Raw genomic sequence first — 24,771 nt, 5'->3', positions numbered from 1 at the left:
TTAGAAAGTTAATTTTAGCTGTTTTGTACTCTTTAGGGTGCATCATTTGGACACAGTGCATTGTGGGATTTCATGGGTACACTGGAAATTCTCCACTATGCTTTCTGACGAGGCTGGAAAATGATGAACGTTTTCAGACACTTCTGCGACAGCCAGGGTTAGGATTCGGGTTAGCTATCATACGACAGCCACCAACCGGGGAGAGTGAAGACTAACACGTGCTTCCTCCGAGACACGTGAGGCCAACCACCACATCTTTTTTAAGAACTGCTCCTCATGCTGCATCCCAGGGAGCAAAGCGCTACCCGCCCCCTTCTACATACACGAAGAGTATGTCACAGACGCCCATAATTGGCTAGTGTCGTTGTGATTGACAGGAGAGACAGCATGCCCCTCCCACCCAGAGATCGCACCCGATTTTGCTGTCTAGGACCCTGGCCACAGATTTGAAAGATAATGCAAAAACTTTTCTCTTCAAGAGAGGAAAAAAACAGGCTGGTGAGGGATCGGTTCTTTACAGCTTCTATAATATAAGTGACTAACTTCCACATCATTAATTGTAACTATACATGGATAAACGTATGACATGTCCTTCTTTAATTAACGAAAAATTGTAATGTGGTATAAGATAGACAGATAGACAGAATCTATCGGTGATTTCTTAATACTTATCGTGATGGCTGTGAAGTAAACGTTTGTCGGAAAATGTAGAGACTGCAGCTTTAAGGTTGACAAAAATAAACTGTAATGTCTTTCCTTTTCTCCTATTTTGTACACCACCTTCGCTGTATCTAACAGGCGCACAACACACGTGACGTATGTCAGGCCACGCCTCCTTCTTTTCCCCACTGCTGCAGCAATACACTGCTCACGCACCATGGCTGCAGCACACACACCACCAAGGCTACAGGCGATACTGTCGTCAATCAGTGATAGTTAGGAGGCATGACAGGATGATGGTATTGTAACAGTAACTCATGTTGGATCACACCACACCATCCTGTCATCGATTAATTTCCTGTAACTCATACAACAACCCCAAGTGTTTTATTCCTTACATAATGTACAAAACGTTTCGCTGAGCCAAAACCCTGACTTTCACTCGCCTACAAACTGGTGGCTGACAGCTTCTCTTACTTGTTAGTGACATAAGGTTCGTGGCTCTAGTACAAAACTAAAAGAAGCTCTTTTCAGATGCTGAACACGTCCTGGCTGATTGATTTCAGTCAGGAGAAGAAATGTAAATAAATAATTCCTTTGTCATGTGGTTTAGGTGTGTTGATGGAATCATGCCACAGTTTTCATGTAGTAGTACAGACTCATGTGATAGTGATGCAGGCTGACATTAGACATGGTGTGTGTGTGTGTGTGTGTGTGTGTGTGTGGAGTCAATCAGCAGTCTAGAAGCCAAAACAGCTCATGCATGCTGCTATAGCTGTTATTTGTGCAGAACCAGACTGTTCTTGCTTAAGCTGATTTGTGTTGTTAGCACAAGTCAAAACTGTGTGTGTGTGTGTGTGTGTGTGTGTGTGTGTGTGTGTGTGTGTGTCGTACAGAGGTGTCAGACTACAGGGAGCCCCACACACACACACACACACACACACACAGAAACAGTGTTGTCTGGAGTTCTGGTTCATCATCAGCATACTCCCTCATGTCTGACTTTGAATCTGACTGAGTGTCAGTTACACCCAGGGTGCGTTTAGTCCTGGATAAAGAAGCTCACACCTCATTCCCCTCATCGGTGTAAGAGTATCCGCTTCCTCTCGCCCAACACTCAGGATTCTAATGGAGTTTGTGTTTGAATCAAAAGCCTCTGAGATTCCTGTACACAAACGCCCAAACCCACACGACTATGACTTCAGCGTCAGAGTGAATCTGCAGAGGCGACAAACAAACGGAGGGATTTATTAAAGTCTGCGAATCCGAAAGAAATCTGAGCAAACATGGCTCTGCTGACGCTGTACTCGTTTTAATTCCTCATCTGTCTACTGATGTGTGTACTGATGTGTGTACTGATGTGTGTACTGAAGTGTGTACTGGTGTGTGCGCAGTGGCTTTGCCTGGTGCTGCTGAGGCTTTAGACTGTGTTAATGTAATGTTGGAGTATTTGCTGAGACGTGTTTCACTAACACACACGTTTTCTCTTTACAGTTCGGGAAAAGAGGAAAAGCCTGTATGTGAACCACGTAAGTGTCGCACAACACACTCAACACCACACACACGCAGATAGTGTAAATCTGCTCTTATTTCTGACGCCATTCACAGAACTAGTGAGTTTAGAGCAGGAATAATAACATGATTAGAAATATAACTGTGTACTCTAAGACCATGTTCTCTTTCTGTCCGTGGCATGTGTGCAGATTAGGAAGGAAAAATTATAGCATAGTGCTTTAATAAAGGACGTTTCTAATGAGTCCTAAAGTGTTTAAATTTTTTTTAAAAAAGTGGCGCTTTTGTGCAAGTGTTTAGATATGTACTTTTTTTTTTTTATAACTAAAGTGCTTCAGTTTAAAAGAAATCATTCTAAAGCTTAGCCGTTTTTAAAGAAAATAATATCAGTTGGGTATCATTATTAGTATCAGAAAAGAAAAAGTGCTATCCTGCTATCTCTTTTAATAGTAGGAGCAAAAGAGAGAGAGGAAAAAAAGAAAAAAATTTGATGTTGATAGTGTTTTTACTGTTCATTCTTTATTTCTTTCTATTCAACAAGGTGAAATATGATCGTGAGATTAAAAAAGCAGTGATATGACCATCTTCCAGCCTTCATTCCAGCCTCGATCTATCTATTCGCATCTCCCGCTGACTATCTCCCTGTCTCATCCTATCACTCTATCTATCTATCTATCTATCTATCTATCTGTCTGTCTGTCTATCTATCCACAACTTTCTGTCTCTCTCTGTATCTTTCTCTCATCCTATCACTATCTTTATTTCTGTCTTGCTCTCTCTCTCTCTCTCTCTCTATCTATCTACATCTCCCTCTGACTATCTCCCTGTCTCACTCTATCTTGCTCTTTATTTTGCTTTCTATCTCTCTCTCTCTCTCTCTCTCTCACACACATCCTATCAATATCTATCTATCTATCTATCTATCTATCTATCTATCTATCTATCTATCTATCTATCTATCTATCTATCCACAACTTTCTATCTCTCTCTGTATCTCTGTCTCATCCTATCATTATCTACCTTGCTCTCTCTATCTCTCTCTCTCTCTCTCACTCTCTCTTTTTCTATCTGTCTATCTCTATGTAACTTTGCATGGCCTAATTTCAGCAGTTTGCAGGTTGGGTATTCATGCTTCATGCTTGATAATAGCGTGTGTGTGTGTGTGTGTGTGTGTGTGTGTGTGTGATGATTTAGCAACACCCATCTGGTCCAATGAGACGCAAGTACAGCTCCTGCTCGACTATCTTCCTGGATGACAGCACCGTCAGCCAACCCAACCTCAAATACACCATCAAATGGTACGAAGTCCTGTCACTACACACGGACAACAAAGATGTTACAAATCTTAAAAAAACATAGTTACTCATATTTTGACATCATTGTTTGTGAAAAAAAAAAACGATGATGATTATTCCTAATTTGGTCTTACACGTCCATGTGAATGAGTTGTAACCATAGAAACGATGATGTAGTTTCCCGAGCGCATTAATGTAAACCCGTGATTGGATTTCCAGTCGGTCTTACTGTCAGAGCTGACCAGTCTGTTCTGACCAATCAGAATCGAGAATTTAACAGCGCTGTGGTATAAGAGTAATGATGTCATTGATGTTACTCAATTTGTGAACTCTCTGCAACAGTGTATTTCATTTTCTCTTTTCTGTTCACAGTGTTGCTCTTGCCATCTTCTACCACATAAAGAACAGGTAGGGGTTCACGTCGTCATGAGCACGTCTTTATTACTGATCTGAGCGTGCGTTCACTACAGTACAGGTGCTATGAATGAGGCAGAGTGTTTATTGAGTGGGAATGTCAATGTTGCTTCAAAGCATGGCACTGCTACACAAAAATAGCTCAGGATCCATAGCGCTAAATGCCACACACTTCAGAAGTGAGCTTTATGGGCACAGGACCCAGTGGGTGCCAGCGATCATCTCTCTGATCAGAGGGATTAAAGACGGGTGTGTGTTTTTAATAGCCCTTTTTTTTTGTGTGTAACAGTATTACAGTAGATACTTTTTACATCTGTTCAATGTATTTATAGTTTCTTTGCTTCCTGAATGCACTGTTTAAAGGTAAAGGAATTAGGAATGGGTGATATGAAACATTTTATTTATTACATGTCAAATTAATTGCAAATAAAATCGTCATATAGCAGTTACTTCTAAGGAGTGGCTTTGTGTCTGAAACAGCAGCGACATTGTTCACACACTCGCCTGCCTATCCTATGTACATTGAAAACATTAAAAGTGCGACATCCACTAGATGGCACTTCACCTCTGATTTCAAACTCGAACTGTAAAATGTTAACCGATTTCATGCACAGTGACATTAAGCACACTGACAAGCTCTCGTTCTCTTTAAAGCTTTCTGCTGTCATTGTGATTGTTGTCATGGTCTGTGTCTCAAATTGAAAACTCTGAGCTTACACTGAAAAGTTTTTACTAATCTAGACAATCCAGAAGACACAAAACAGAGCTTTCTATGGGTTTTTAAAATTCAAACACTAAAAGGAATAGCTAAATCAGTAGTCAGTAACTGTGTTAGAATGCAATATGAGACACAACTCTAGTTTATTTAGAAAGCTGTGAACACAGTGTCACAGGCTTTAAAATGTTAGAACTTTGCTTGCATGCAAAAGAGATTTCCATTCAGCAAAGTGTGTAGTTTTCAAAACTTTTATATAGTAAAACATTTCACGGTGTGAGAAGTTTCCAGTTCAAATTCCAGTCCACAGATTATTTCACAGTGAAAAGGAGGAGAAGTTAAGAAAACATCAGTACAAAATGTTAACATCTAATCGTCTACTTCTAATCAGTTTGTTTTAAATAGCGTGATAGCTGTGACAAGTGTATTGTGATATATTTTATCAATTTCGATGATTCTCACTCCTTTCCCAGTTATTTCCCAGTCGTAGTTGAAATGAATAATCTATGTCAATAAGAGTTCCTACGTGTCCCGAAAAACATCATGGAAAATGAATAAAACGTATTGGACATATTTCTAAAGGTCCTGTAAGAGGCCAAAGTGTACATTTGGGCTGATAAACTACTGGAATTGAACATATGGGCTGAAATTGCATCTATGCATTTTGACTTTAATGAACCTAAAATTCTGCACATTTAATCATCATTCCTTCAGCTTTAGATAACAACGATTTAGCTTTCACTAAACATTATCGATACATATGCAACGCATTCAAATGAAAGTTAGGAGTTACAGCTTGTGAGAGAGATGACCTTCTGTAGTGTGTATAAGGATTTCCTGAGGAATGTCCTTGCTCTGATTCTGTCTCTTTGGTCATTTCAGAGATGTAGATGGTCGAACGCTGTTAGACATATTCGATGAGAAGCTTCATCCGCTGTCGGTAAGTCACGCACTGACGTAATGTGCTGTAAAGAATAAAAAACAACCCCAAACATACGTTATATAAAGAGATACATCACAGTGCTCTTCAGTGTTAGTGATTGTCGGACTTGTCGTGTCTGTCTGCTGCAGAAGTCGGAGGTTCCGGCGGATTACGACAAACACGATCCGGAGCAGAAGCAGATCTACCGGTTCGTCCGGACGCTCTTCAGCGCCGCTCAGCTCACAGCCGAGTGCGCCATCGTCACACTGGTGAGGCTCAGGTCGTGAGGGTGAAATAAGCAGGGTGCTGGTCTTAGGGGTCCTGTTATAGCAAAGGAAGCTTGAGCTGTAAGTTAAGTGTGAAGTGGACTGTAAAGACATAAAGTTCTCATTCTTGTTTATCTTAGACAACTTTGTCTTTCAGACTAAGGCTTAAACGATAATTTATCATGATTATTTTGCTCCGGTACATACTCACAGTTTTTTGTATAATATACAAATTTTATAAGGCTGGCATTTACTCATAATAATTAAGGCTTAGAGTGTTTTTTTTTTTCCCAGTAATTTCCTCGAAAAAAATTAAAACACAAGCACACAATTTTAACATAACATAAAACCCTACATTATACTATTTGATTTATTATTTATTCAATACTAGAAAATGAACAGGAATGTTTTATAAACACATGTAGACTTGAATCCTGAGTGCTCACTGCCTTCAACTGTGTGAGCTGCACTGGTTTATTTAGTTGTGTTTGTTTATAACGTGACGTCACGTTTATAACATGGCGTTTGACCTTTCGGGAAATTACTGGTAATTACACATTTCCAGAAAACATGAACGCTTTTTACAAGTCAGAATGCTAATTACACTAATTCTAACATGACATAAATTCACTCCTCATCTTGTAAATAATGGATATATAAGTACAGTAACAAATGATTGCATGAATTAATAATGAATAAATAAACAAAGAACTACACCTTGATATTCATCCCAGTTTCATTAATTGTGAAATCCGTAAAAACTGTGATGAGGATTAAAATTCAGCTGTTTAAAATTGTTCAGCTGTACTCCTTATCATAACCTACTTGTCTTACTTTGTTTTAAAAAATGAAGCTTTAGTTTTGTAATAATAGGAAATGACTTTTTAGATTTGTAATCTGTAAATGTTCTCCTTGGGCCAGTAAAAACCATGTACTTTTAGCTAAAATTGATGTGCTTGGTTTATTAGTGAGATTTTAGCTCATACATAGGCAGTTTTAAACTGTTTAGATGATAAGTTTATTCCTATTTTAGTCATATTCTAATCAGCTGACTGAACGAACAGGGGAGAAATTGTCTTCTAGTCCAGCACAAGCCCCATAGAAACAGGGTTGATGACCGTTATCACAGAGATCACATTGCCCTGAGGTATGATATGATGCAGCTGTCGGTGGGTTTTATGGTCAGGAAAACGAGCTTGTTTTATCCTGTCGTCTATTCTCACACCTCCGGTCAAAGAGACTGCGCGGATCCTAGCTCAGCTTCTTGTTATATCTCGCACACGTACAAACAGATTACTGGAAAAGCCACAGCTGTAGGTGTGTGTGTGTGTGTGTGTGTGTGTGTGTGTGTGTGTGTGTTATGCTGTTCATTTCAAGAGCGTCTGGAGTTTAAAAAAAAAAAACAAAAAAAACTTTACAGCTTAATAAATGTCGCGTTGGCACTTTTCTAGAGCAACTCCATGAATGTCATAGTGCTTATTTTACACTGTGTTGAGGATTTAGAGCCACTTCCTGTTTCCACGCTCAGCCTGTAGGAGACACTGTTACTGTGCAGGTATAAAGAGGTTATATATATTATTTCCTAGATACCAGACGTGGATCCAGACAGATAGATTGCTCCACTCTAAGAGGCAACAGGTGGAGAGTAAATGTGATACAGTCTCACTATAATAATTGATTTTTTTTTTTTTTTTTGGTAACTGGATCCAGTCGGGATGGGCACGAGTATACAAGAACTGTCAAGGGACCGCAATGAATATTACAACAATAAAATAAATATATAAATTAACTTGTAGCTTCAAAAAACCTTCACTTTTAGCCTCATCAAATACATTTAACTTTTTTTTCTAAACACAAAAAACATAAGACAAAGAAAAAAAAAAAAAAAGTTATCAAAATTTTGAATTTATGGTGGAAATGGGGATTGGATTAGTTAATGTTGAATTAGAGGTGGGAATGGCAGTCTGATTAGTTATAATGGAATTAGGGGTGGGAAAAGAGATCGGATTGGTTATAATGGAATTAGGGGTGGGAACAGAGATCGGATTGGTTATAATGGAATTAGGGGTGGGAACAGTGATCGGATTGGTTATAATGGAATTAGGGGTGGGAACAGTGATCGGATTGGTTATAATGGAATTAGGGGTGGGAACAGAGATCGGATTGGTTATAATGGAATTAGGGGTGGGAACAGTGATCGGATTGGTTATAATGGAATTAGGGGTGGGAACAGAGATCGGATTGATTATAATGGAATTAGGGGTGGGAACAGTGATCGGATTGGTTATAATGGAATTAGGGGTGGGAAAAGAGATCGGATTGGTTATAATGGAATTAGGGGTGGGAACAGAGATCGGATTGGTTATAATGGAATTAGGGGTGGGAACAGTGATCGGATTGGTTATAATGGAATTAGGGGTGGGAACAGAGATCGGATTGGTTATAATGGAATTATAATGGAACGACAGTAAGATTGGTTACAGTTGAATTAGGAGCAGGAACGGTGGTCTGAACTGGTTACAGTGGAATTGTGGGGGGAGGGTTGGGTGGGTACAGTGGGTTACACTGGCATTTTGGAGTTTGGACTGCGATCTGATTGGTTGTGCTGGTAGTCGGGAAGAAACTGTGGTTCTCTGTCCCCATTAAGCCCATTGTATTTCAGTTTATGGTTTCTACCTGCTGTAAACTTGATAAGGGGATGCAACAAACCATTGCCTCTTCCTTGTTAGACTGCTCGCTTGAGCAGCTCTCATCCAGATAACAATTGCACTAAAAGCTGCGAACCATTACTTAATTCATCTGTGAGAGGTGCTCGGAATCGACACGGCATATAAAAGGGGGTCATTTTGGCAGCGGTGTTTATGGTAAATGGTTGAGAAGATTTCAGCATTGATTTGAGAAGCGTTTTGTAAGAACCAGATTGCCGTCTTTATCAGCCGTGATAGAAATCAATACACACTCAGTGTGGCTCAGTCAAGTGAGAAACAAGCAGAGCCATCATCTAGATTTAAGGTTTGTATCCAATTTGCTTTGCTCTGGTTTTGAGTTTGTAGACAAGTCATCCATGTGGTTTATCACATTTGCGTTGTGGGGGTTCAGTCTGTGTAGAAAACAGCGCCCCCTGTGGTTTATTCCAGCAATGCATATCATTTATGTTTTGATATTTGAGTTCAAGTCAATATTAATGGTCCGCTAATGTTATACTGTCACAGATGATGAACGTTACATCGGCCACTCATCTTCGTTACGATGAAAAAATATGTTGCTTCTCTTCCTTGAGAATATATAATTATAAGTAGCCTATACTGCCATGCATAAATATTCACACACACCCTGTCTGAACTTTTGAATTATATGACATGACATTTGACATTTTCTGGATGAAATTTGTAGATTCATGTCATAAACTGTACTGTGGTATAAATTTAACACTCTGAAACTCCTCATTGCTCTCACAGTTTAATATGTTGTTCCTCTTTTCCCTCATATACTGTCTAGCAGTGTCAGTGAGCTAATGAATATTAATGAGCATTGGGGTTATATTAATATATTAATATTAATGACTATGATCTGAGAGAGTTGGAGAGGCAGAGAAAAGCACTGTACAATTATTTATTAAAAATGCATAGACTAATTTCTAAGTAGAAATCACCTGAGGATAGTTGTCATAGAGGATAACACAAAAAAAAGCATGAAAATAATACAGCATAACAGTTTTTAGCAAAGAATATCACAGGGAGAAAACAAATTCAGTCAGAAACTTGAATGTTTTACATCCATATATTTTTATTGATTTAAACACAGGAACACTTCCTCATCGATGATACTTTAGTTAGAAAGTGTCCATTTATACTGTACGGTGGAATCCAGTTTCAAGGTTCATATATCGCTAGAAGGTTTAGAAATCACACCTACGTTCAGCTCCAGAACTATTGGCACCCTTGGTAAAGATGGGTAAGGTTATGGGAAAAAATGTCTTTGGTTAATTAGCTTAATCTCACACTGTAAATAAGGGAGAAATCTACCCTTTATACATTACAGTATATTTATTCAATTAATTGTATATATCCTGTATATATAGTTTGATCATCCTTTTTTTTATTTTACAATATATCTCACAATTATTAGCACCCCTGAAAATTCCTATGAACTAGATGCAACTAAAGCATGTTCCCTTTTTAATTTTAATTGAAGTTCAAATGAGTGTTTAGGGACTCTTTTGACTCTTTTGAAGATCCATGACTTCCTGTTTCCCCTGGGGTATAAATATGAGGTTACACAGAGGGCCAGATCAACGTAGTCATTCATCAACATGGGTAGGATTAAAGAATACACAAACGAAACAAGACAAAAGTGTGTTAACTTGAACAAATCAGGCAAAAAATAATAGCTGCACATCTCAGTGTGAGATTAAGCAAGGGTGCTAATAATTCGAGTAGAATATTAGATTGTGTAAATTCCAATCAGGATTAGTTTTGCCTTTTGAATAAGTAAATATTCAATGAAATAATAGAATTCATTCTGACAGCCCTAACACACACTCTGGCCACGTGCAGATCTCTGATAATTACAGGAAGTACTGCTGCGTGAGTAAAACTGCTTGACACAGAGTATTAGAAAGGATCTCATGTCTGCAAGCTCTGCGAGTCTCATTTCTAAAGCCTGTATGTCATGCCGTAGTCCTGACATAAATATTCCGCTCATAGCAGGGGAGCACTGGAACCCTGCTCATGCAGGATCTCCTACAGACGGCATGGCTTCAGGCACAAGGCTGTCTTTGTTCGGTTCTCTCCCTGTACTTATGCATTCCAAACAAGCCCATCTGTTTAGAAATGCTAGACATTGCCATGCAACTCGATCAATAAAGCTTCATCTGAAGAAGAATCATTTTATATAACAGTATGTCTCTCCTGTGTACAGCTGAAGTATTTGTGTTATTTGGTTAACCAGTAAAATTGACATGGAGTTGTAGTCTATTAGTTTCTACACACTTCACGGTTACTCAGTCGTTGTAGAGGAAGGAAGACAAGTAAGGAGACACTGCTGCTCTGTCTCGCTCTCTTCTCAGACATAATTGGTCCTCGGGGTTTTATAGTGTAGCTGTAAAGATATTGAAGCAGGCAGTAGCTCGTGGTGCACACCGAACATTTATTAAGATGCCTCAGGAAACTGATGTCTCTTTAAAGGCCGCTTGCATTTAAATATGGGTGTAATGTTTCTTGGATTCTATTATTATTATTATTATTATTATTATTATTATTATTAATATTATTATTTCTGTACATCTAGAAACAGAAAAGATCGATTTCATATATATATATATATATATATGTGTGTGTGTTTATTTATTTATTTATATGATTATTTTTAGGTTTTTGAATGAACTGTATCTGTTTTGTTATTCGGTTTTATACCACATCTCGTTCTGGAGTTGATTTCTGAATTCATTTTATATAACCTCATTAGCTGTAACATAAGTACTAAGTTTATATCAATGTTCTTGTTCTACTACATTATCGTTTCTATAGTAACAGCTCGTACACAGGAACTAGTATGACTGTCACTGCGTATAATCTGTACCTAATAATAAACTTTTTTTTTTTTTTAATTAGTTGTCTAACAAAGAAAAATCATTGATATGGTGACATTTTATCTAAGGAGACATTTATTTAACGTTTTTTTTTGGAAGGAGTCTCCAGTGTCAGTCAGTGCTTTGTAACAGTCAGTTACAAAAGTTTCCAGATACAGGTAAGTGTTCAGGACAGAGGACTTTGCTCTCTTCGGATTTCTCACAACAAGCTGTGGGATTTTTTTGTTTGTTTTTGTCATGCAACAAAAAGTTATTAATGTTGTTTAAAAAAATGTATTAATGAATGATGTGTTTTTCATTAATAAATTTACATTTATAATCACTGGTAAGTCTCTGGTGTAAGTATAACAACACACTTCAGACCATGCTGTTATATGAAAATAATAAAATAGGCACGGCCTGTGGTGTGATATTCATTACATCATTGGTGTGAGAAATCGTGATGCAGACGCACACTACACTGCTCTCTGTGTCCACACACAATGCTTTGGGCTTTAAGTTAGAGTCCGATGCTGAAACACATGATACTGATTAGTAAACAATTGTACAGTATTTCTCTAGTGATTAACCATCTACTTCTGTTTGTCTGATTTTGTCTCTCAGGTGTACTTGGAAAGGTTGTTAACCTACGCTGAGATTGATATCTGTCCTGCTAACTGGAAGAGGATCGTACTGGGAGCCATTTTATTGGCATCTAAAGTGTGGGACGATCAGGCCGTGTGGAACGTGGACTACTGTCAGATCCTCAAAGACATCACCGTAGAGGACATGTAAGTGTGTCTGTGTGTGTGTCTGTGTGTGTGTCTGTGTGTGTCTGTGTGTGTGTCTGTGTGTGTGTCTGTGTGTGTGTGTGTTGGCTGTATATATTCTGTGTACAAGTCTTTTGTGCACAGCCACTTTCTTAGTATTAGAGTAAATAATTCAATACAGAGCCAGTCACAGAAATAAATGGCTGTTATATATGACGGCGCATCATTGGTGTAGAAATGGAGAATTATAGTAATTATAAAAGTTCTCGATCTACAGAAGCGCTTCACATGCTCCTCACACATCTAATTAGCAGTTGGAGAATTTTCTGAAAGCTCTGACTTGTAAGTTGCGACCCCTCTTTAGAAAAACACACCCAACGGCTTCTGCAGTTAAAGGCAGTTAGCGGAAGTGTAATGCCATTTAACTTGATTTACCTCTGCATTTATCAGTCTTATGTTCCCTGTCATTTTGCAGCAGTGAACTCTCATGACTCCCTGTGCTGATAAATTCGCAGTTGGTCTGACCTTAGTTTTCAGCTGCAAGTAAAATCACAGGTGTATATTAATGTATCTGTCTTATAAGTTGTTGTTCCCATAGTAACAACCGATTCTCAGGTTTGCTTGACGCTCCACATCATGTAAGTGAGCCAATAAGATCTTTGTAAAAGAATTTTTATTTAAGGATAAGTCAGCGTCTACACTTTATACCAGTCAAATCTAAAGCTGTTTACTCATAAAGGAGTGTGTGTGTGTGTGTGTGTGTGTGTGTGTGTGTGTGTGTGTGTGTTTGGGGGGGAGGGGGGCTTGGGTTGGGGAGGGGTATATGGAGGGGGTTAAATTCACAACCTACCACCCAATCTCTCTCTCTCTCTCTCACACACACACACACACACACACACACACACACACACACACACACACACCCCAGATGTGTTTGAATGATAATATAAACAGCATACGCAATATGTTAAGTATGGAATAAAACATTATTCCTTCCTTAAGGAATTCCTTACACAAAGCAGAGTTACTGTTACCACCAGAACAGTGATTATTTTCCAATTACTTAACGTCCCGAAGTGTTTTATTCCTTTTATACCATAGCAGTTTACCAACTTTTACATATTTTAATTCATTAAAAAAACGCACATCATACCTGTCATCATTTTAAGGTCAACTTTAAAGTTCTGTTAATTTAGTTCCTTTAGTTATCACATCTTATAGTAGCTGTGAACATTTTGTTTTCTCACCACCCTCTATTTTTTTCCCTCTCTGACACTGGAGACTCCTTCCATAAATGTTAAATAAACATCTCCTAACAGTAAACTTCACCATATCAACAATTACATGTTTTTTTTTCATTTGTTAAATAACACTTTTTTTTTTTAATTCATTTATTATTAGTGTTAGCCATACGTAAGTCCATATGTAAGTTGTTACTATAGAAACGATAACGTATTAAAAAAAAGCACATTCATATTTATAAACCTGTGATTTTACTTTACAACTGGAACCACTGGAAGAGCTGTTATAGAAAATTAATCAGCACTTTCTGACCAATCAGAATGGAGAATTCGACTAGATTATCAGTCACCGTTCAGGTTTTTCCACACAAGTATACCATTCCCACACACACACACACACACACACACACACACACACACACACACACTCCTACTCGTGTCCCTTCAGAGCTACGCATTAACATTGCACATGTACGACTGTTTGAAATAGTAAGGATATAGTTAGACCTGTATATTACATACCAACAGGCCATGTGACGTTTCAGTGTCGTGCTGAATAAAGCTGACAATACCACTGTCCTGCACATCTGGAAGCTACTGAGAGCTGATCTGATCTGATCAGATATTTCGACAAAATTTAGATCAGACTGCAGTGGTGTATAGAGTGGTGTGGAATTCACATGGAGCGGGGTGAGACGTGACCCTCAGCATGTCATGTGACCTCCGACCTCCACTGAGTACACTGTTATTTTAAAGACCACGCAGTGAGCAGCATGGACAGTTTGGTTAAAAATGTGTCAGGGTGTGTGTGTGTTTGTCTGTGTTTGTCTCTGTGTGTGTGTGTGTGTGTGTGTGTGTGTGTGTGTGTGTGTGTTTCTGAGCCTTTTGGTTATATTTAGTCTTTATGTATCTTCATTTGAATGTTGATATGGGTGGAAGGTAAAGCTCATGTTTTCTATTAAAGCATGTAAATGTAAACCATTCTTTAGTGTTAAAACAGGCAGGTCTGGGAAAAAATATTGTCTGTTTGTCTGTCTGTCTTTGTCTGTCTGTCTTTCTGTTGGCTTGTCTTTCTGTCTTTTTCTGTTTATCCATCTGTCTTTCTGTTTATTTGCCTGTCTCTGTCTTTCTTACTATCTATCTTTCTGGAGTTTATTTCTGTGTGTCTTTCTCTTTCTTTCTGCTTGCCTGTCTTTTTTTTCCCCTTTCTGCTCACATTTTGTCTGTCTTTCTCTTTCTGTCTTTCTCAGCCTTTTTGGCATTCTTTCTGTTTCTCTGTCTTTCTTTCTCACTGTCTTGCTGGCTATCTATCTTTCTATCTACCTGTCTTTCATACTTCTGTCTTCCTGGCTGTTTTTCTTTCTGTCTTTCTATGTTTATGTCTGCTTGTCTGTCTCTCTCTGTCTTTTTTCCTGTCTGTGTCTGTCTGCCTGTCTTTCTTCCTGCCAGTGTATGTCTGTTGTTCTTCGTTTGTTTGTCTGCATATCTCTCTTTCTCTCTTTTTGGCTGTCTGTATGTTTGCCTCTCTGTCTTCTGTCTGCCTTTTTTGTGTGTGTTACATTTTTACTTTTCATTATCATATTCATTTCTTCCTTCAGATTGTCCTGCTTGTCTGTCTTCTTTCTGTCTGTCTGTCTTTCTTCCTGTCAGTGTCTCTGTCTTTTTCTCTGGCTGTCTGTATGTCTGCTTGTCTGTCTATCTTTCTTTCTGTGTCTGGCTGGGTCTTTTATTACTGTCTGGTATTCTATTTTTATTTCTGTCTTTCTGTCTTCTCTCTCGGGCTTTCTTTCTTTATTTCTATTGGTCTTTCTTTCTGTTTGTCTGTCTGTTTTTCTTTCTGTCTCTCTTTCTGTCTTGGTGTTTTTTTATGTTGGTCTGTGTCTGTATTTCTCTCTCTCTCTGTCATGCTTTCTTTCTTGCTTTCTGTTGTTCTTTTGCCTGTTAGTCGTTCTCTCAGTCTTTCTTTCTTCTTCCATTTCTGTGTTCATTTCTTCAGACAGTTCATTAAAATTACATTTAGACGATGATGTACATAAGGGCACAGACACAGACAGTCATCACATGTACTTTCATTATAATTGCACTGCATTTGCGCACTGAATGATGGGAAAAACACATGAACTCAGACTTGATTTCTTCAACTGAAGCTTTAATGGGGTTTGAAATCTTACATAAATTCTTTCCTACACAAATCAGATGTAGCAAAACTTCAGCTTTGAGCTGCGTGTGTGAGTTAAACCCAAGTGTGTGAAGCGTGATCACATTTCACTCGAGCTCACAGCGCTCTGTAACGTCACGTCTGAAGAGTCTCACTCACTCTTCTCTCTCTCTCTCTATTCTCTCATTCACTCTTTTCTCTCTCTCCCTCTCTCTCTCTCTTTCACTCTTTCACTCTTTTCTCTCTCTCTCTGTCCCTCTCTCTCTCTCTCTCTCCATTCACTCTTCTCTCTCTCTGTCTCTCTTTCACTCTTCTCTCTCTCTCTATCTCTCTTTCACTCTTCTCTCTCTCTCTGCTCTCTCATTCACTCTTTTCTCTCTCTCTCACTCTTTTCTCTCCTCGCTCTCTCTCTCTCTCTCTCTCTCTCTCTCTCTCTCTCTCTCTCTCCCTTCTCTCTCTCTTTTCCCTCTCTGTCTCACTCTTCTCTCTCACTCTTTTCTCTCTGTGTCTCACTCATCTCTCTCTCTCTCTCTCACTCTTTTCTCTCTCACTATCTCTCTCCCACTCTTTTCTCCCTCCCTCCCTGGGTATTTAGGAACGAGCTGGAGAGACAGTTTCTGGAGCTGCTGCAGTTTAACATCAACGTGCCGTCGAGTGTTTATGCTAAGTACTACTTCGATCTGCGGTCGCTGTCTGAGGCCAACAACCTGAACTTCCCTCTGGAGCCTCTGAGCAGAGACAAGGCCCAGAAACTAGAGGTGAGAGGTCACACTGCCATCTGACAGCTCAGCTTCAGCTTCATCACAGTGGCACATCTGTCTGAACATCTGTTTGTTCATCTGATTCAATCTTTTACGTCATGTTTAATAGTTTTTCAGAGCAGCTTAGTTACTACAGACTGTATGGATCTCAGCAGGGGAGGAGGAATCTGTTACTCGGACCGAGCTCGTTTTCTGAGTTCAGTGCTTTATGATGAGCAATAAAGCACTGAACTCAGTTTTACTCCTGATAAACAGAGTTGACTTACACATGGATAAAATCTCATCAGGATCCAGTCTAGATATAAGATACAGGGTTGTTGATTGTATGACTATCCCTCTTTAATTATTGTTAACCTGAAGATTTGCTGTATAATCCGCTGAATGTCAGACTTATGACGAAGCAGAGAGACGCTGAGATGCTGCAGTAATGATCTGGTGGCAAGACAGCAGCAGGACGGAGCAATTACACGTCCAACATCCACCGATCTAGCTGCAGCTGTGATGATGCAGGCTGTTAATGATGCCGTGTGTTTGTGTGTTTGTGTGTGTGTGTGTGTGTGTTTGTGGAGGACAGTCAGTGGCCACCCTCTGATCTGTCTGTCCTCTTTGTTGTATTTGGTATAAATAAACGTTTTTGTTTGTTTTTTTTTTTTTTATTTGTGTTCATGCTATTTGCGTCATGAGGTTTAGGAATTTCATAAAGACGAGACATCTTTTTCTCTTTCTCAGGCGATCTCCAGGCTCTGCGATGATAAGTATAAAGACTTGAGAAAAGCAGCCAAGAAGCGGTCAGTGAGTGCGGACAATCTCACAGTGGTGCGGTGGTCTCCCGCTATCATCTCCTAACAGTGGTTTGGGGACACTGAGGAACGATCAAATGACAGAGTGAGAGAGAGAGAGAGATAGAAAGAGAGACTGTCCACAGAATCGTCCTCTTCCTCCATCTGGTCCAGACAAAAACCCGGCGGATTTTACCTTCCAGGCGTGTCTTTGTTGTTCTGATGGCTGCTGTAAATACAGGACACCGGGGGCAGGACTCTAAAAACCTGATCGAGGGAGGAACGAGAGAGAGCAGCATATGGGTCGGAGTGTGAGGAACGTCTCATACGAGGGCAGGAAAAGCATTCCGGCAACTCTGTGTGTCTTAAATGATTGCCATTTTCAATTCTGAACCACTCTCAGCTTATTCTGTATGAGTTACACATTCCTTTTTTTTATTTGAAGGTTTATTTCTTCTAGGTCTTCTCTGAAGCACAGGGGCACGTCTGACCTGACAGTAATTCAATAATCAGCCCAAAATAAGCCACTCAGAAAATCTACAGCTCTTCCATACGCGTTGTGAACGTTGGTCTAAATTACATTTTTGTGCTTTCAAGTCAAGCAGGTGTCAGGAACCTGTCCAAAGAGTGAAATATCACAATTAGTCTCAGCCGCACGCTCTCAGAAGTAAAGCTGCTAAACCGTACTTTTCCTTGTCGCTATGGTGACACCATACAAGGTACATCTTTAACTAACTCTTAAAGCTTTAAAAGTCCAATTATGTACCTTAAATTATTTTTAAAAGTACACTATATTCACGTTTCCAGGTGAAAGGTTCAAAAGATGTACCCTTGATGGTACCACTCGAGGGACAAGGAAATGTACAGTTTAATACTTTTAAGCAAGGTTTCATACTTATTGTACACTTTTCTGGCCACCAAGCTTCAGAATCCTGAAAGTTGCAATCTGATTGGTTATCCACACTTCCACAGATAAACAAACTTAAGAACACAGAGACAACGAGGTTGTCGGATCAAGATAAAGTCACTGGATTCGAAAGAGTGAAAAAGTTCATGACATCATGGCTTCAAAAAAGTTATTTCAAAGTATTTTTTTTTCTCTTAGAGTAAAGAAGATGCGTTCTCATGTATGCCGACAGCCTTCGAGAAGAGAATCTGTGGCAGTTCAGTTGTACTCTCAGCCAAATGTATGTTGGCTGATAAGCGCAAAACACATTAAAAAACTAAATACACAAAACAAAAGCAAAACAAAAATACTGCAAGAGCAGAACCAGAAAACACAAGAGCAACAGAAAATACGAAAACACAGCAGCAAATTCAGAAAACGCGACAGCAAAACCAGAATAGACAACAGCAAATCAAAAATGCAACAGAAAATATGAAAACGCAACATCATAGATCGAAAACGCACCAGCAAATCCAGACATCCCAAAAGCAAATTTAGGAAACACAAACAGAAAAAAATAGAAAATGCAACATCAAACCAGGAAACGCAATGGCAAATTCAGAAAACACAACAACAAAACCGGAAAATCTCAACAGCAAATAGGAAAACGCAAGAGAAAATCCTGAAAATGCATAATTTTTTTCAAGGGCATTCATATGATGTTATTTTATGCTGTCATTAATACAAGTAAGAGAATTCTGAGCAGCCATGTAAAGGAAGCTGGGTTATTCAGAAGAACGACTTAAGCTACAATTTATTAACATATGTAACTTCGCATTGTAATTGTTTTCACTCGACTCAATAGATAGACTGAAGAAATGTCATTCTTTTCCCTTGTGCTCGACACACAGCATGTGATGTTCAGTAAAGACCTACACTTTCCATTTTGCCTTGATGTTGATATGGTTCTGAATTTGCTGTTGCGTTTTTGGTTCGTTACTGCGCTTTGCACTTTCACGTCACTGTGCAAATGGACTCTCATACAGTATGTTCCCCTTGTTTCAGTTATTTCAACCCAAACCTCAGCCATATTTGGAATTAATGTTTTAATACAATAACGTTAACACTGTAATGCAGCATGCAAACCAATGTTTCTTCACCTGAGTGGAGAAAAAAATCAGGTGATTGATTGTAGGCAGTGCTAATGTCGTGATTTGGAGGAAAGTTAGCTAGTAAAGTTAGCTAGCTAATGAGCGACAAGCAAGGTGAAGCAAATAATGAAGCAAAATTTGGTGTGACCAATACTTAATAATACAGCCGTGCTTTGTATTGCCCACGCTTCCCAGGGTCACAATTTTGCTGTGTTAGAGTTCACCTAATTTACGATCCGCTACCAGAACTTTTCGCATTTAAGAGAAACACTTTTTTTTTTTTTCTTTTTTTTTTTTTTTGCGGATTCAGTTTGATTGATTGATGATTAATTGCTGGAAATTTCCTAATCGTTACTGGTGTCCTGTCTCACCACGAATCACCGCTTGACATACTGATCCTATCATGTTTCACATCTAAACATTATTTATTTTCAAATTTATTTTATGATTTGGGAAAATCAATGGAAAAATGTAAATCTTCTGAAATTAGAAATTAAAATTTTCACAATAGAGTAAGGAGGAATTTCAATATCAGATGATTACGAGAGGATTCCTGTTCACGCTGTAAACATGCTGCTTGTTAGCGAGACAAAACACAGACGCTGTAATGGTTTTGTTTTAAAACAGAAACCCCACCGGGATGTTTGGATGCCGTCCAAGTCCTATTTCCAGGCGTCCTGCTGTTTTGTCCTCCATTAAGGCCACAGTCTAATAATTAAAAAAAAGCCACAGAGAAAGTGTGTTATGTAGGAAGGTGGAAATGTAGCGTTCTGTTTCTCTCTGTAGAACCTGATGATCTGATGGCTGAAGAAATGGACTGATTTATTTTCTTCTCAAGAAGACATTCCATTTCAGTATAGTTATTAAAAAAAAAAGGTAAATTGCACAACCTTGGCGTGTACGTTTTTATGAGCTTGATAAATCAACCTCGTGTGATAAAGTCGACCTCGTTTCAGATTCAAACACCAAGCAATACACAGATTACAGAGAAATGGACACTTATCCTCAAAACAGACATTTCATATCTCGTTAAATATTCTTTAATTCAGTGTGTTCATGAGTGAAGGTTGCAAAATGAGTTTGTAATTATTTTTTTGAGTACTGAATGTTCTATTAAATTGGTTTGATGTTCTACAGTTTGCTGTGTTACCCTGCAAGAAGTCATTTTATCATCTCCAAAAGTCTAGAAAAGCCTTTAAACAGCTAATGAGGGTGTGAATTTCTGCAGGATCCACTAGGGTTGTTACGGTTGTCATGGTTTCACGCTTAGTCACGGTGTATGCTCAGACAGTTAGCTCCGATTTCTTCAGAATGCGATCAGTCAATTTCCTTACTCCAGTGGTTCTCATCGCTTTTGGATCCGGCTGCGACTCCTGAAAAATTCAAAACCCCGACCCTCTGGACCCTAAATCAAACTACATCCACCTCCGTTTCTCAGCAGGTGCAACGTGAGTACACTGAAAACTCTTCAGAAGTGTTCAATCCGCTACTGCTGTAAATATGTTACACTGCTACCTCTGCTGCAGCTCCTAGCATCTTTGTAACTTTATAACACACAACAGCTCAGAAAGACAGAAGAACATGGCAAAAACTAAACTAAATTAATTTTGCACACTTCTAGATTACACTGCAAAAAATTCTTAGCAATCTTAGCAAGTGTAAATATCTTGAATATAGTCAAATTGGTCTCTCATTTCCTGTTTTAAGATTATAAGAAACCAAATATAAGATGATTGAACTTATCTCTATACATTTTACTAATTTCAAGCTTGAAATATTCTTGTTCTAGTGTCCGATCATTTTTTTTTTGCTAAATTTAAGCTTTTATTTTTAGACAGAAGCAAAATTTAAAGCTTGACGTTAGTTAACAAAAATGTCTAGAAATAGGTTTAATAATCTTATATTTGGTTTATTGTTATCTTATAATAAGAAATATTAGATACTTTTGACTATATTTAACATAATTTCTCTTCCTAAGATGCCATTTTTTTGCAGTGTAGGTATATTGGTAGATTTTTTTTTCTTTTTTTCTGAAATCATGTTATAAGCTACATTCTCTGAAAGCAGCTTATAACAACAACGTGATAAATACTGACGGTGTCGACTGCCGATTTTTTTATGAAAGTTCATTCTCAGATACCATTAAGATATCTTTTTGATTTTTGTTATATATACAAGGAGGTGCAAAGATTTCAGAATATATATTTTCCTTTCATTTTCATTACCGGTTTGTATTTTTAAATGAAGCAATAAGATAACAGAAAGCGTGCGGTTAAGGGTGTTCTTAAGAATTACATGAAACACTGACAAAACAGTTATTAATCAAATGTTCAATTAATAATTGCTTTTATTATTAATAATATTCGCTATAAACTGTTTGTACACCATATAATGTAGTCTGATAAGAGAAAGATTTGGTTGCTAAGCAACTTAATGGGCAAAGATTAGGGTATTCTATGGACAAAATGGTTTATTGGTCTAATTTTGGTGTATTAATACAGAATTCAGGTATCATGATGCGGTCACAGGTGTGTGTGTGTGTGTGTGTGTGTGTATGTGTGTATTTAAATAAATTGACTTTGAACAAGTCTCGGCCAATCAGAACTGAAACTATTTATTCTATAGTGGTTGAATAATACCGCAATTAGGTTATCATGCCGTGAAACTTTGAGAGTTTGAAACCGTAATACCCCTGGGATCCACTGCCAGTTATTTCACCGAGTTTGTGGCTTTCATTGGTAGAAACATGGCTTTCATTTTCATCTTTTTTTTTTTTTTTTTTTTTTTTTAAAATCCATCACACTCTCCTAACAGTCTGATTTTATAGCGTAGTGTTCTAAGTTATAGACATAATTCTAATAATAATAATGCTTGGTTGAATTGATTGATTTTTTTAACCTGATCTGTGTATATTTTCAGAAATATTTATTTAATAATGCTATTCATTCTTCATCTAGAAATATATTTCTTCTTCTATGGACAGCAACAAGCTCAGCTTTTTAATGATTTTAAAATCATTAAATTATAATTCTAACTTTTTATATATATATATAAAAAATTTTGTACAGTGTACATACTGTGTCGAAGAAGATCATAGTTTAAATATTATGCTGAGATATTTATGAGAAGTCAGTATTCATCTCATCGTTTAATCATCTCTAAATAAAAATCAGGGTGATGATGAGGGAGGAATCGAGTCAATGATCAGCTTCAGGCATGATAAGAGAAAGGAAAAGACGTTTTACGAAAAGATCTTGGGATGATAAAGTGACTGAATTTGCGCGCCGTCATTGAGAAGTGCATGAGTCTGTTGTTTTGCTTATGTCGAATTTGTTATTATGATTTTGCCGTCACGCAGAGCTCCACAGTGAGTCGTGCTGAAAGTAAGCGCGCTCTCCCGGACTCGCCATTTTTACTTTTTGTTTTCCTCCCTCCCTTTGTGAACTTCGCAATAGCATTGCTTTTGTCATTCCTTTTGTGTCAAAACATAAAAAGCAATTCTAGAGAAATGGTTGATATTTATCTCACTATTGTTTCTTTTATTGCTACTATTGATTATAAATTTGTTCTTTTATGTAATACATTTCTGTCATCAATACCAGAAAAAAAAGTCATGTATTTTCAGAAGTCTTTCTTGTGAATTGTAGGCCTTTGTGTGGTGCATGCTGGTCGGAGCTTGCACTGTCAATCGGTAAATTAAAGGAATTTATTGATTTTTAACTTACAATGACTTTTCTAATTCTATATAAAGGAGAACTTTTGTCTAATACAGAAACTGCGCTTTACACCTGCCTGGAGTTTCTGTCAGTTTCCAACAATGTTTTCCAGGCTTTTTGACCTTTTCATTGAATTGGCAGTTCATTGGAAACTGATAGAAATCACAAAATAACAAAGAAACCAAGTGGTCAAGGGTCACTCTGAACCTGATGCTACCACCACCATGCTCACAGTGGGCATGGTTTTGTATTATTGTTTTTATACAGTTTGCATACGTTTATAAATACGTGGAGCTGGAGGTGAGCGTTGTGTGAGCCCTGCACTGAACACTACCTCTGTGTAATTTCATTTGTAATTTCTTGCTGAATTTAAGTATTTATGTCTCTCTCTGATCTCCTTATTTCATCCATGCTTTCACATTTCTAGGATTTGCACATTTTTGCTGCCATTATACTCTAGGTATTTTCTTGCGCTAACTTTTTTTTTCTGATTGCAGAGCCACTAACTTCTCACGGGAATAATGATAATACAGCACCAACCAACAAATTAGCACCAGAAACCCTAAACACAATCACAAATACATATATATACATATACACACACATATATATGTATGTATGTATGTATGTACTGATGTGCTTACTGACAAAAACATTAAGGCAGAAAACAATCCATAAAACAAAGCATAAAACTACCAGTATTAGTCTCCGAAAATGTGCTAAATGTATTTCTGTATTAAACAATAAAGTCGGCAAGTTGGTTTCCAAAAAAAAAAAAAAAAAAAAAAAACCCTTGAAATTTTCTTCTATACATTTCCGGATTAACTCCCAATTCAACACACACTCCACCTCCTGTTCCTGGTAAACCAACCTTCATTTGCATATTGGAACCTGATTGGTTCTTTTGTTTTATTTCACAATAACACTTCCTGTCATGTGTTCAATTTGTAGTTATTTCCTAAAAGAATACTGTTGCTGTTACTGTTTTCACACTTTAGCTGTAAATGACGCTGTAAACTCAAGTTCCTTAAAAGGATTAATTTATACAAAAAGGTTTCTTTTTTTTTTTTTAAATAAATCTTAGGACCCAGCAGAGCTAGTAGTAGTATTTATTTAGTTTTTTTGTTTGTTTGTTTTTTTAACATTTTTAAAAAATAATTTTTAACAAATTACAAAACAAAAAATATATATTTTGTTTTAAACATATTAACATTTGACAATGCAACATCAAATCAGCTGCTTCTAGTCAGTTTGTAATGAATTTATTTAAAAATATTATTATTATATATATGAAATATTTAATAATCTATATTAACTATTATTATTAAATAATTTTTAAGAAATAATTTTAAATTAATATCTTAAATGATATCACAATATTTCAGAAAACAGTATTTAATACAATTTAATACGATATCAGTATTATATTACTCAGCCCGTCTCTTCATTTGTGCTAAATGACCTGAAGACTTATCTTCATGTAAAATCATAAAAGTAAATTTCATGTCTATAAATGAAAGTGTAATTAGTGACTGAGCAATTTCTCCTGTGCTTGTATAAGCTGTGTGTATTAAATTGCAATACTGTAATACTCTCTATGATTTACAATGTTTTAGAGACAGTGCTGTCTGCACTCAGCAGTAAGACCTAGTTTAGGGATCACTAACACTGTTAAATGAGTCTTGATGGGTCACATGGTTAGTCACATGACCAGCCTAATGCTTCATCGCTGATGTACATCACAGCTGGCAATGCCACAGAGAAAAGAAAAAAAGAAAGTGCTGCTTTTATATAATATCCATGTTTCTTAATATTTTGAGATATACTTGCTTGCCAAGCAAGTAATGAGTAAGGAATAAAACATATGAAGGCATGCTTTTATAGGAAAATAATCAAAGACAGGGTGGTGTGATGCTGCCTGACAGGAAGCAGACGTGCTGTCACCACCCGGTAGTT

The 24,771-nt window shown here is 37.6% G+C and overlaps 1 protein-coding gene across 2 annotated transcripts in view; it reads left to right on the top strand.

Annotated features, from left to right (window-relative positions):
- The window catches only part of ccny (cyclin Y), a 71,696-nt gene extending 48,830 nt beyond the window's left edge, over window positions 1–22,866 (top strand). For both annotated transcript variants that reach the window (XM_026944808.3, XM_026944809.3), the window contains 8 exons: window positions 2,155–2,189; window positions 3,367–3,470; window positions 3,840–3,875; window positions 5,479–5,536; window positions 5,668–5,787; window positions 11,978–12,144; window positions 16,118–16,280; window positions 17,013–22,866. In XM_026944808.3, coding sequence (XP_026800609.1) covers window positions 2,155–2,189; window positions 3,367–3,470; window positions 3,840–3,875; window positions 5,479–5,536; window positions 5,668–5,787; window positions 11,978–12,144; window positions 16,118–16,280; window positions 17,013–17,129 — 800 coding nt within the window. In that variant the 3' untranslated portion in view covers window positions 17,130–22,866. The remainder of the gene's footprint in view (window positions 1–2,154; window positions 2,190–3,366; window positions 3,471–3,839; window positions 3,876–5,478; window positions 5,537–5,667; window positions 5,788–11,977; window positions 12,145–16,117; window positions 16,281–17,012) is intronic.
- The last annotated feature ends 1,905 nt before the right edge of the window (window positions 22,867–24,771 follow it).

Source organism: Pangasianodon hypophthalmus, chromosome 1 (genome assembly GCF_027358585.1).
Source record: "Pangasianodon hypophthalmus isolate fPanHyp1 chromosome 1, fPanHyp1.pri, whole genome shotgun sequence".
NCBI classification, from domain to species: Eukaryota; Metazoa; Chordata; class Actinopteri; order Siluriformes; family Pangasiidae; genus Pangasianodon; species Pangasianodon hypophthalmus.
Note: the sequence above shows the minus strand (reverse complement) of the source record. Positions and strands in the feature narration are given on the sequence as shown.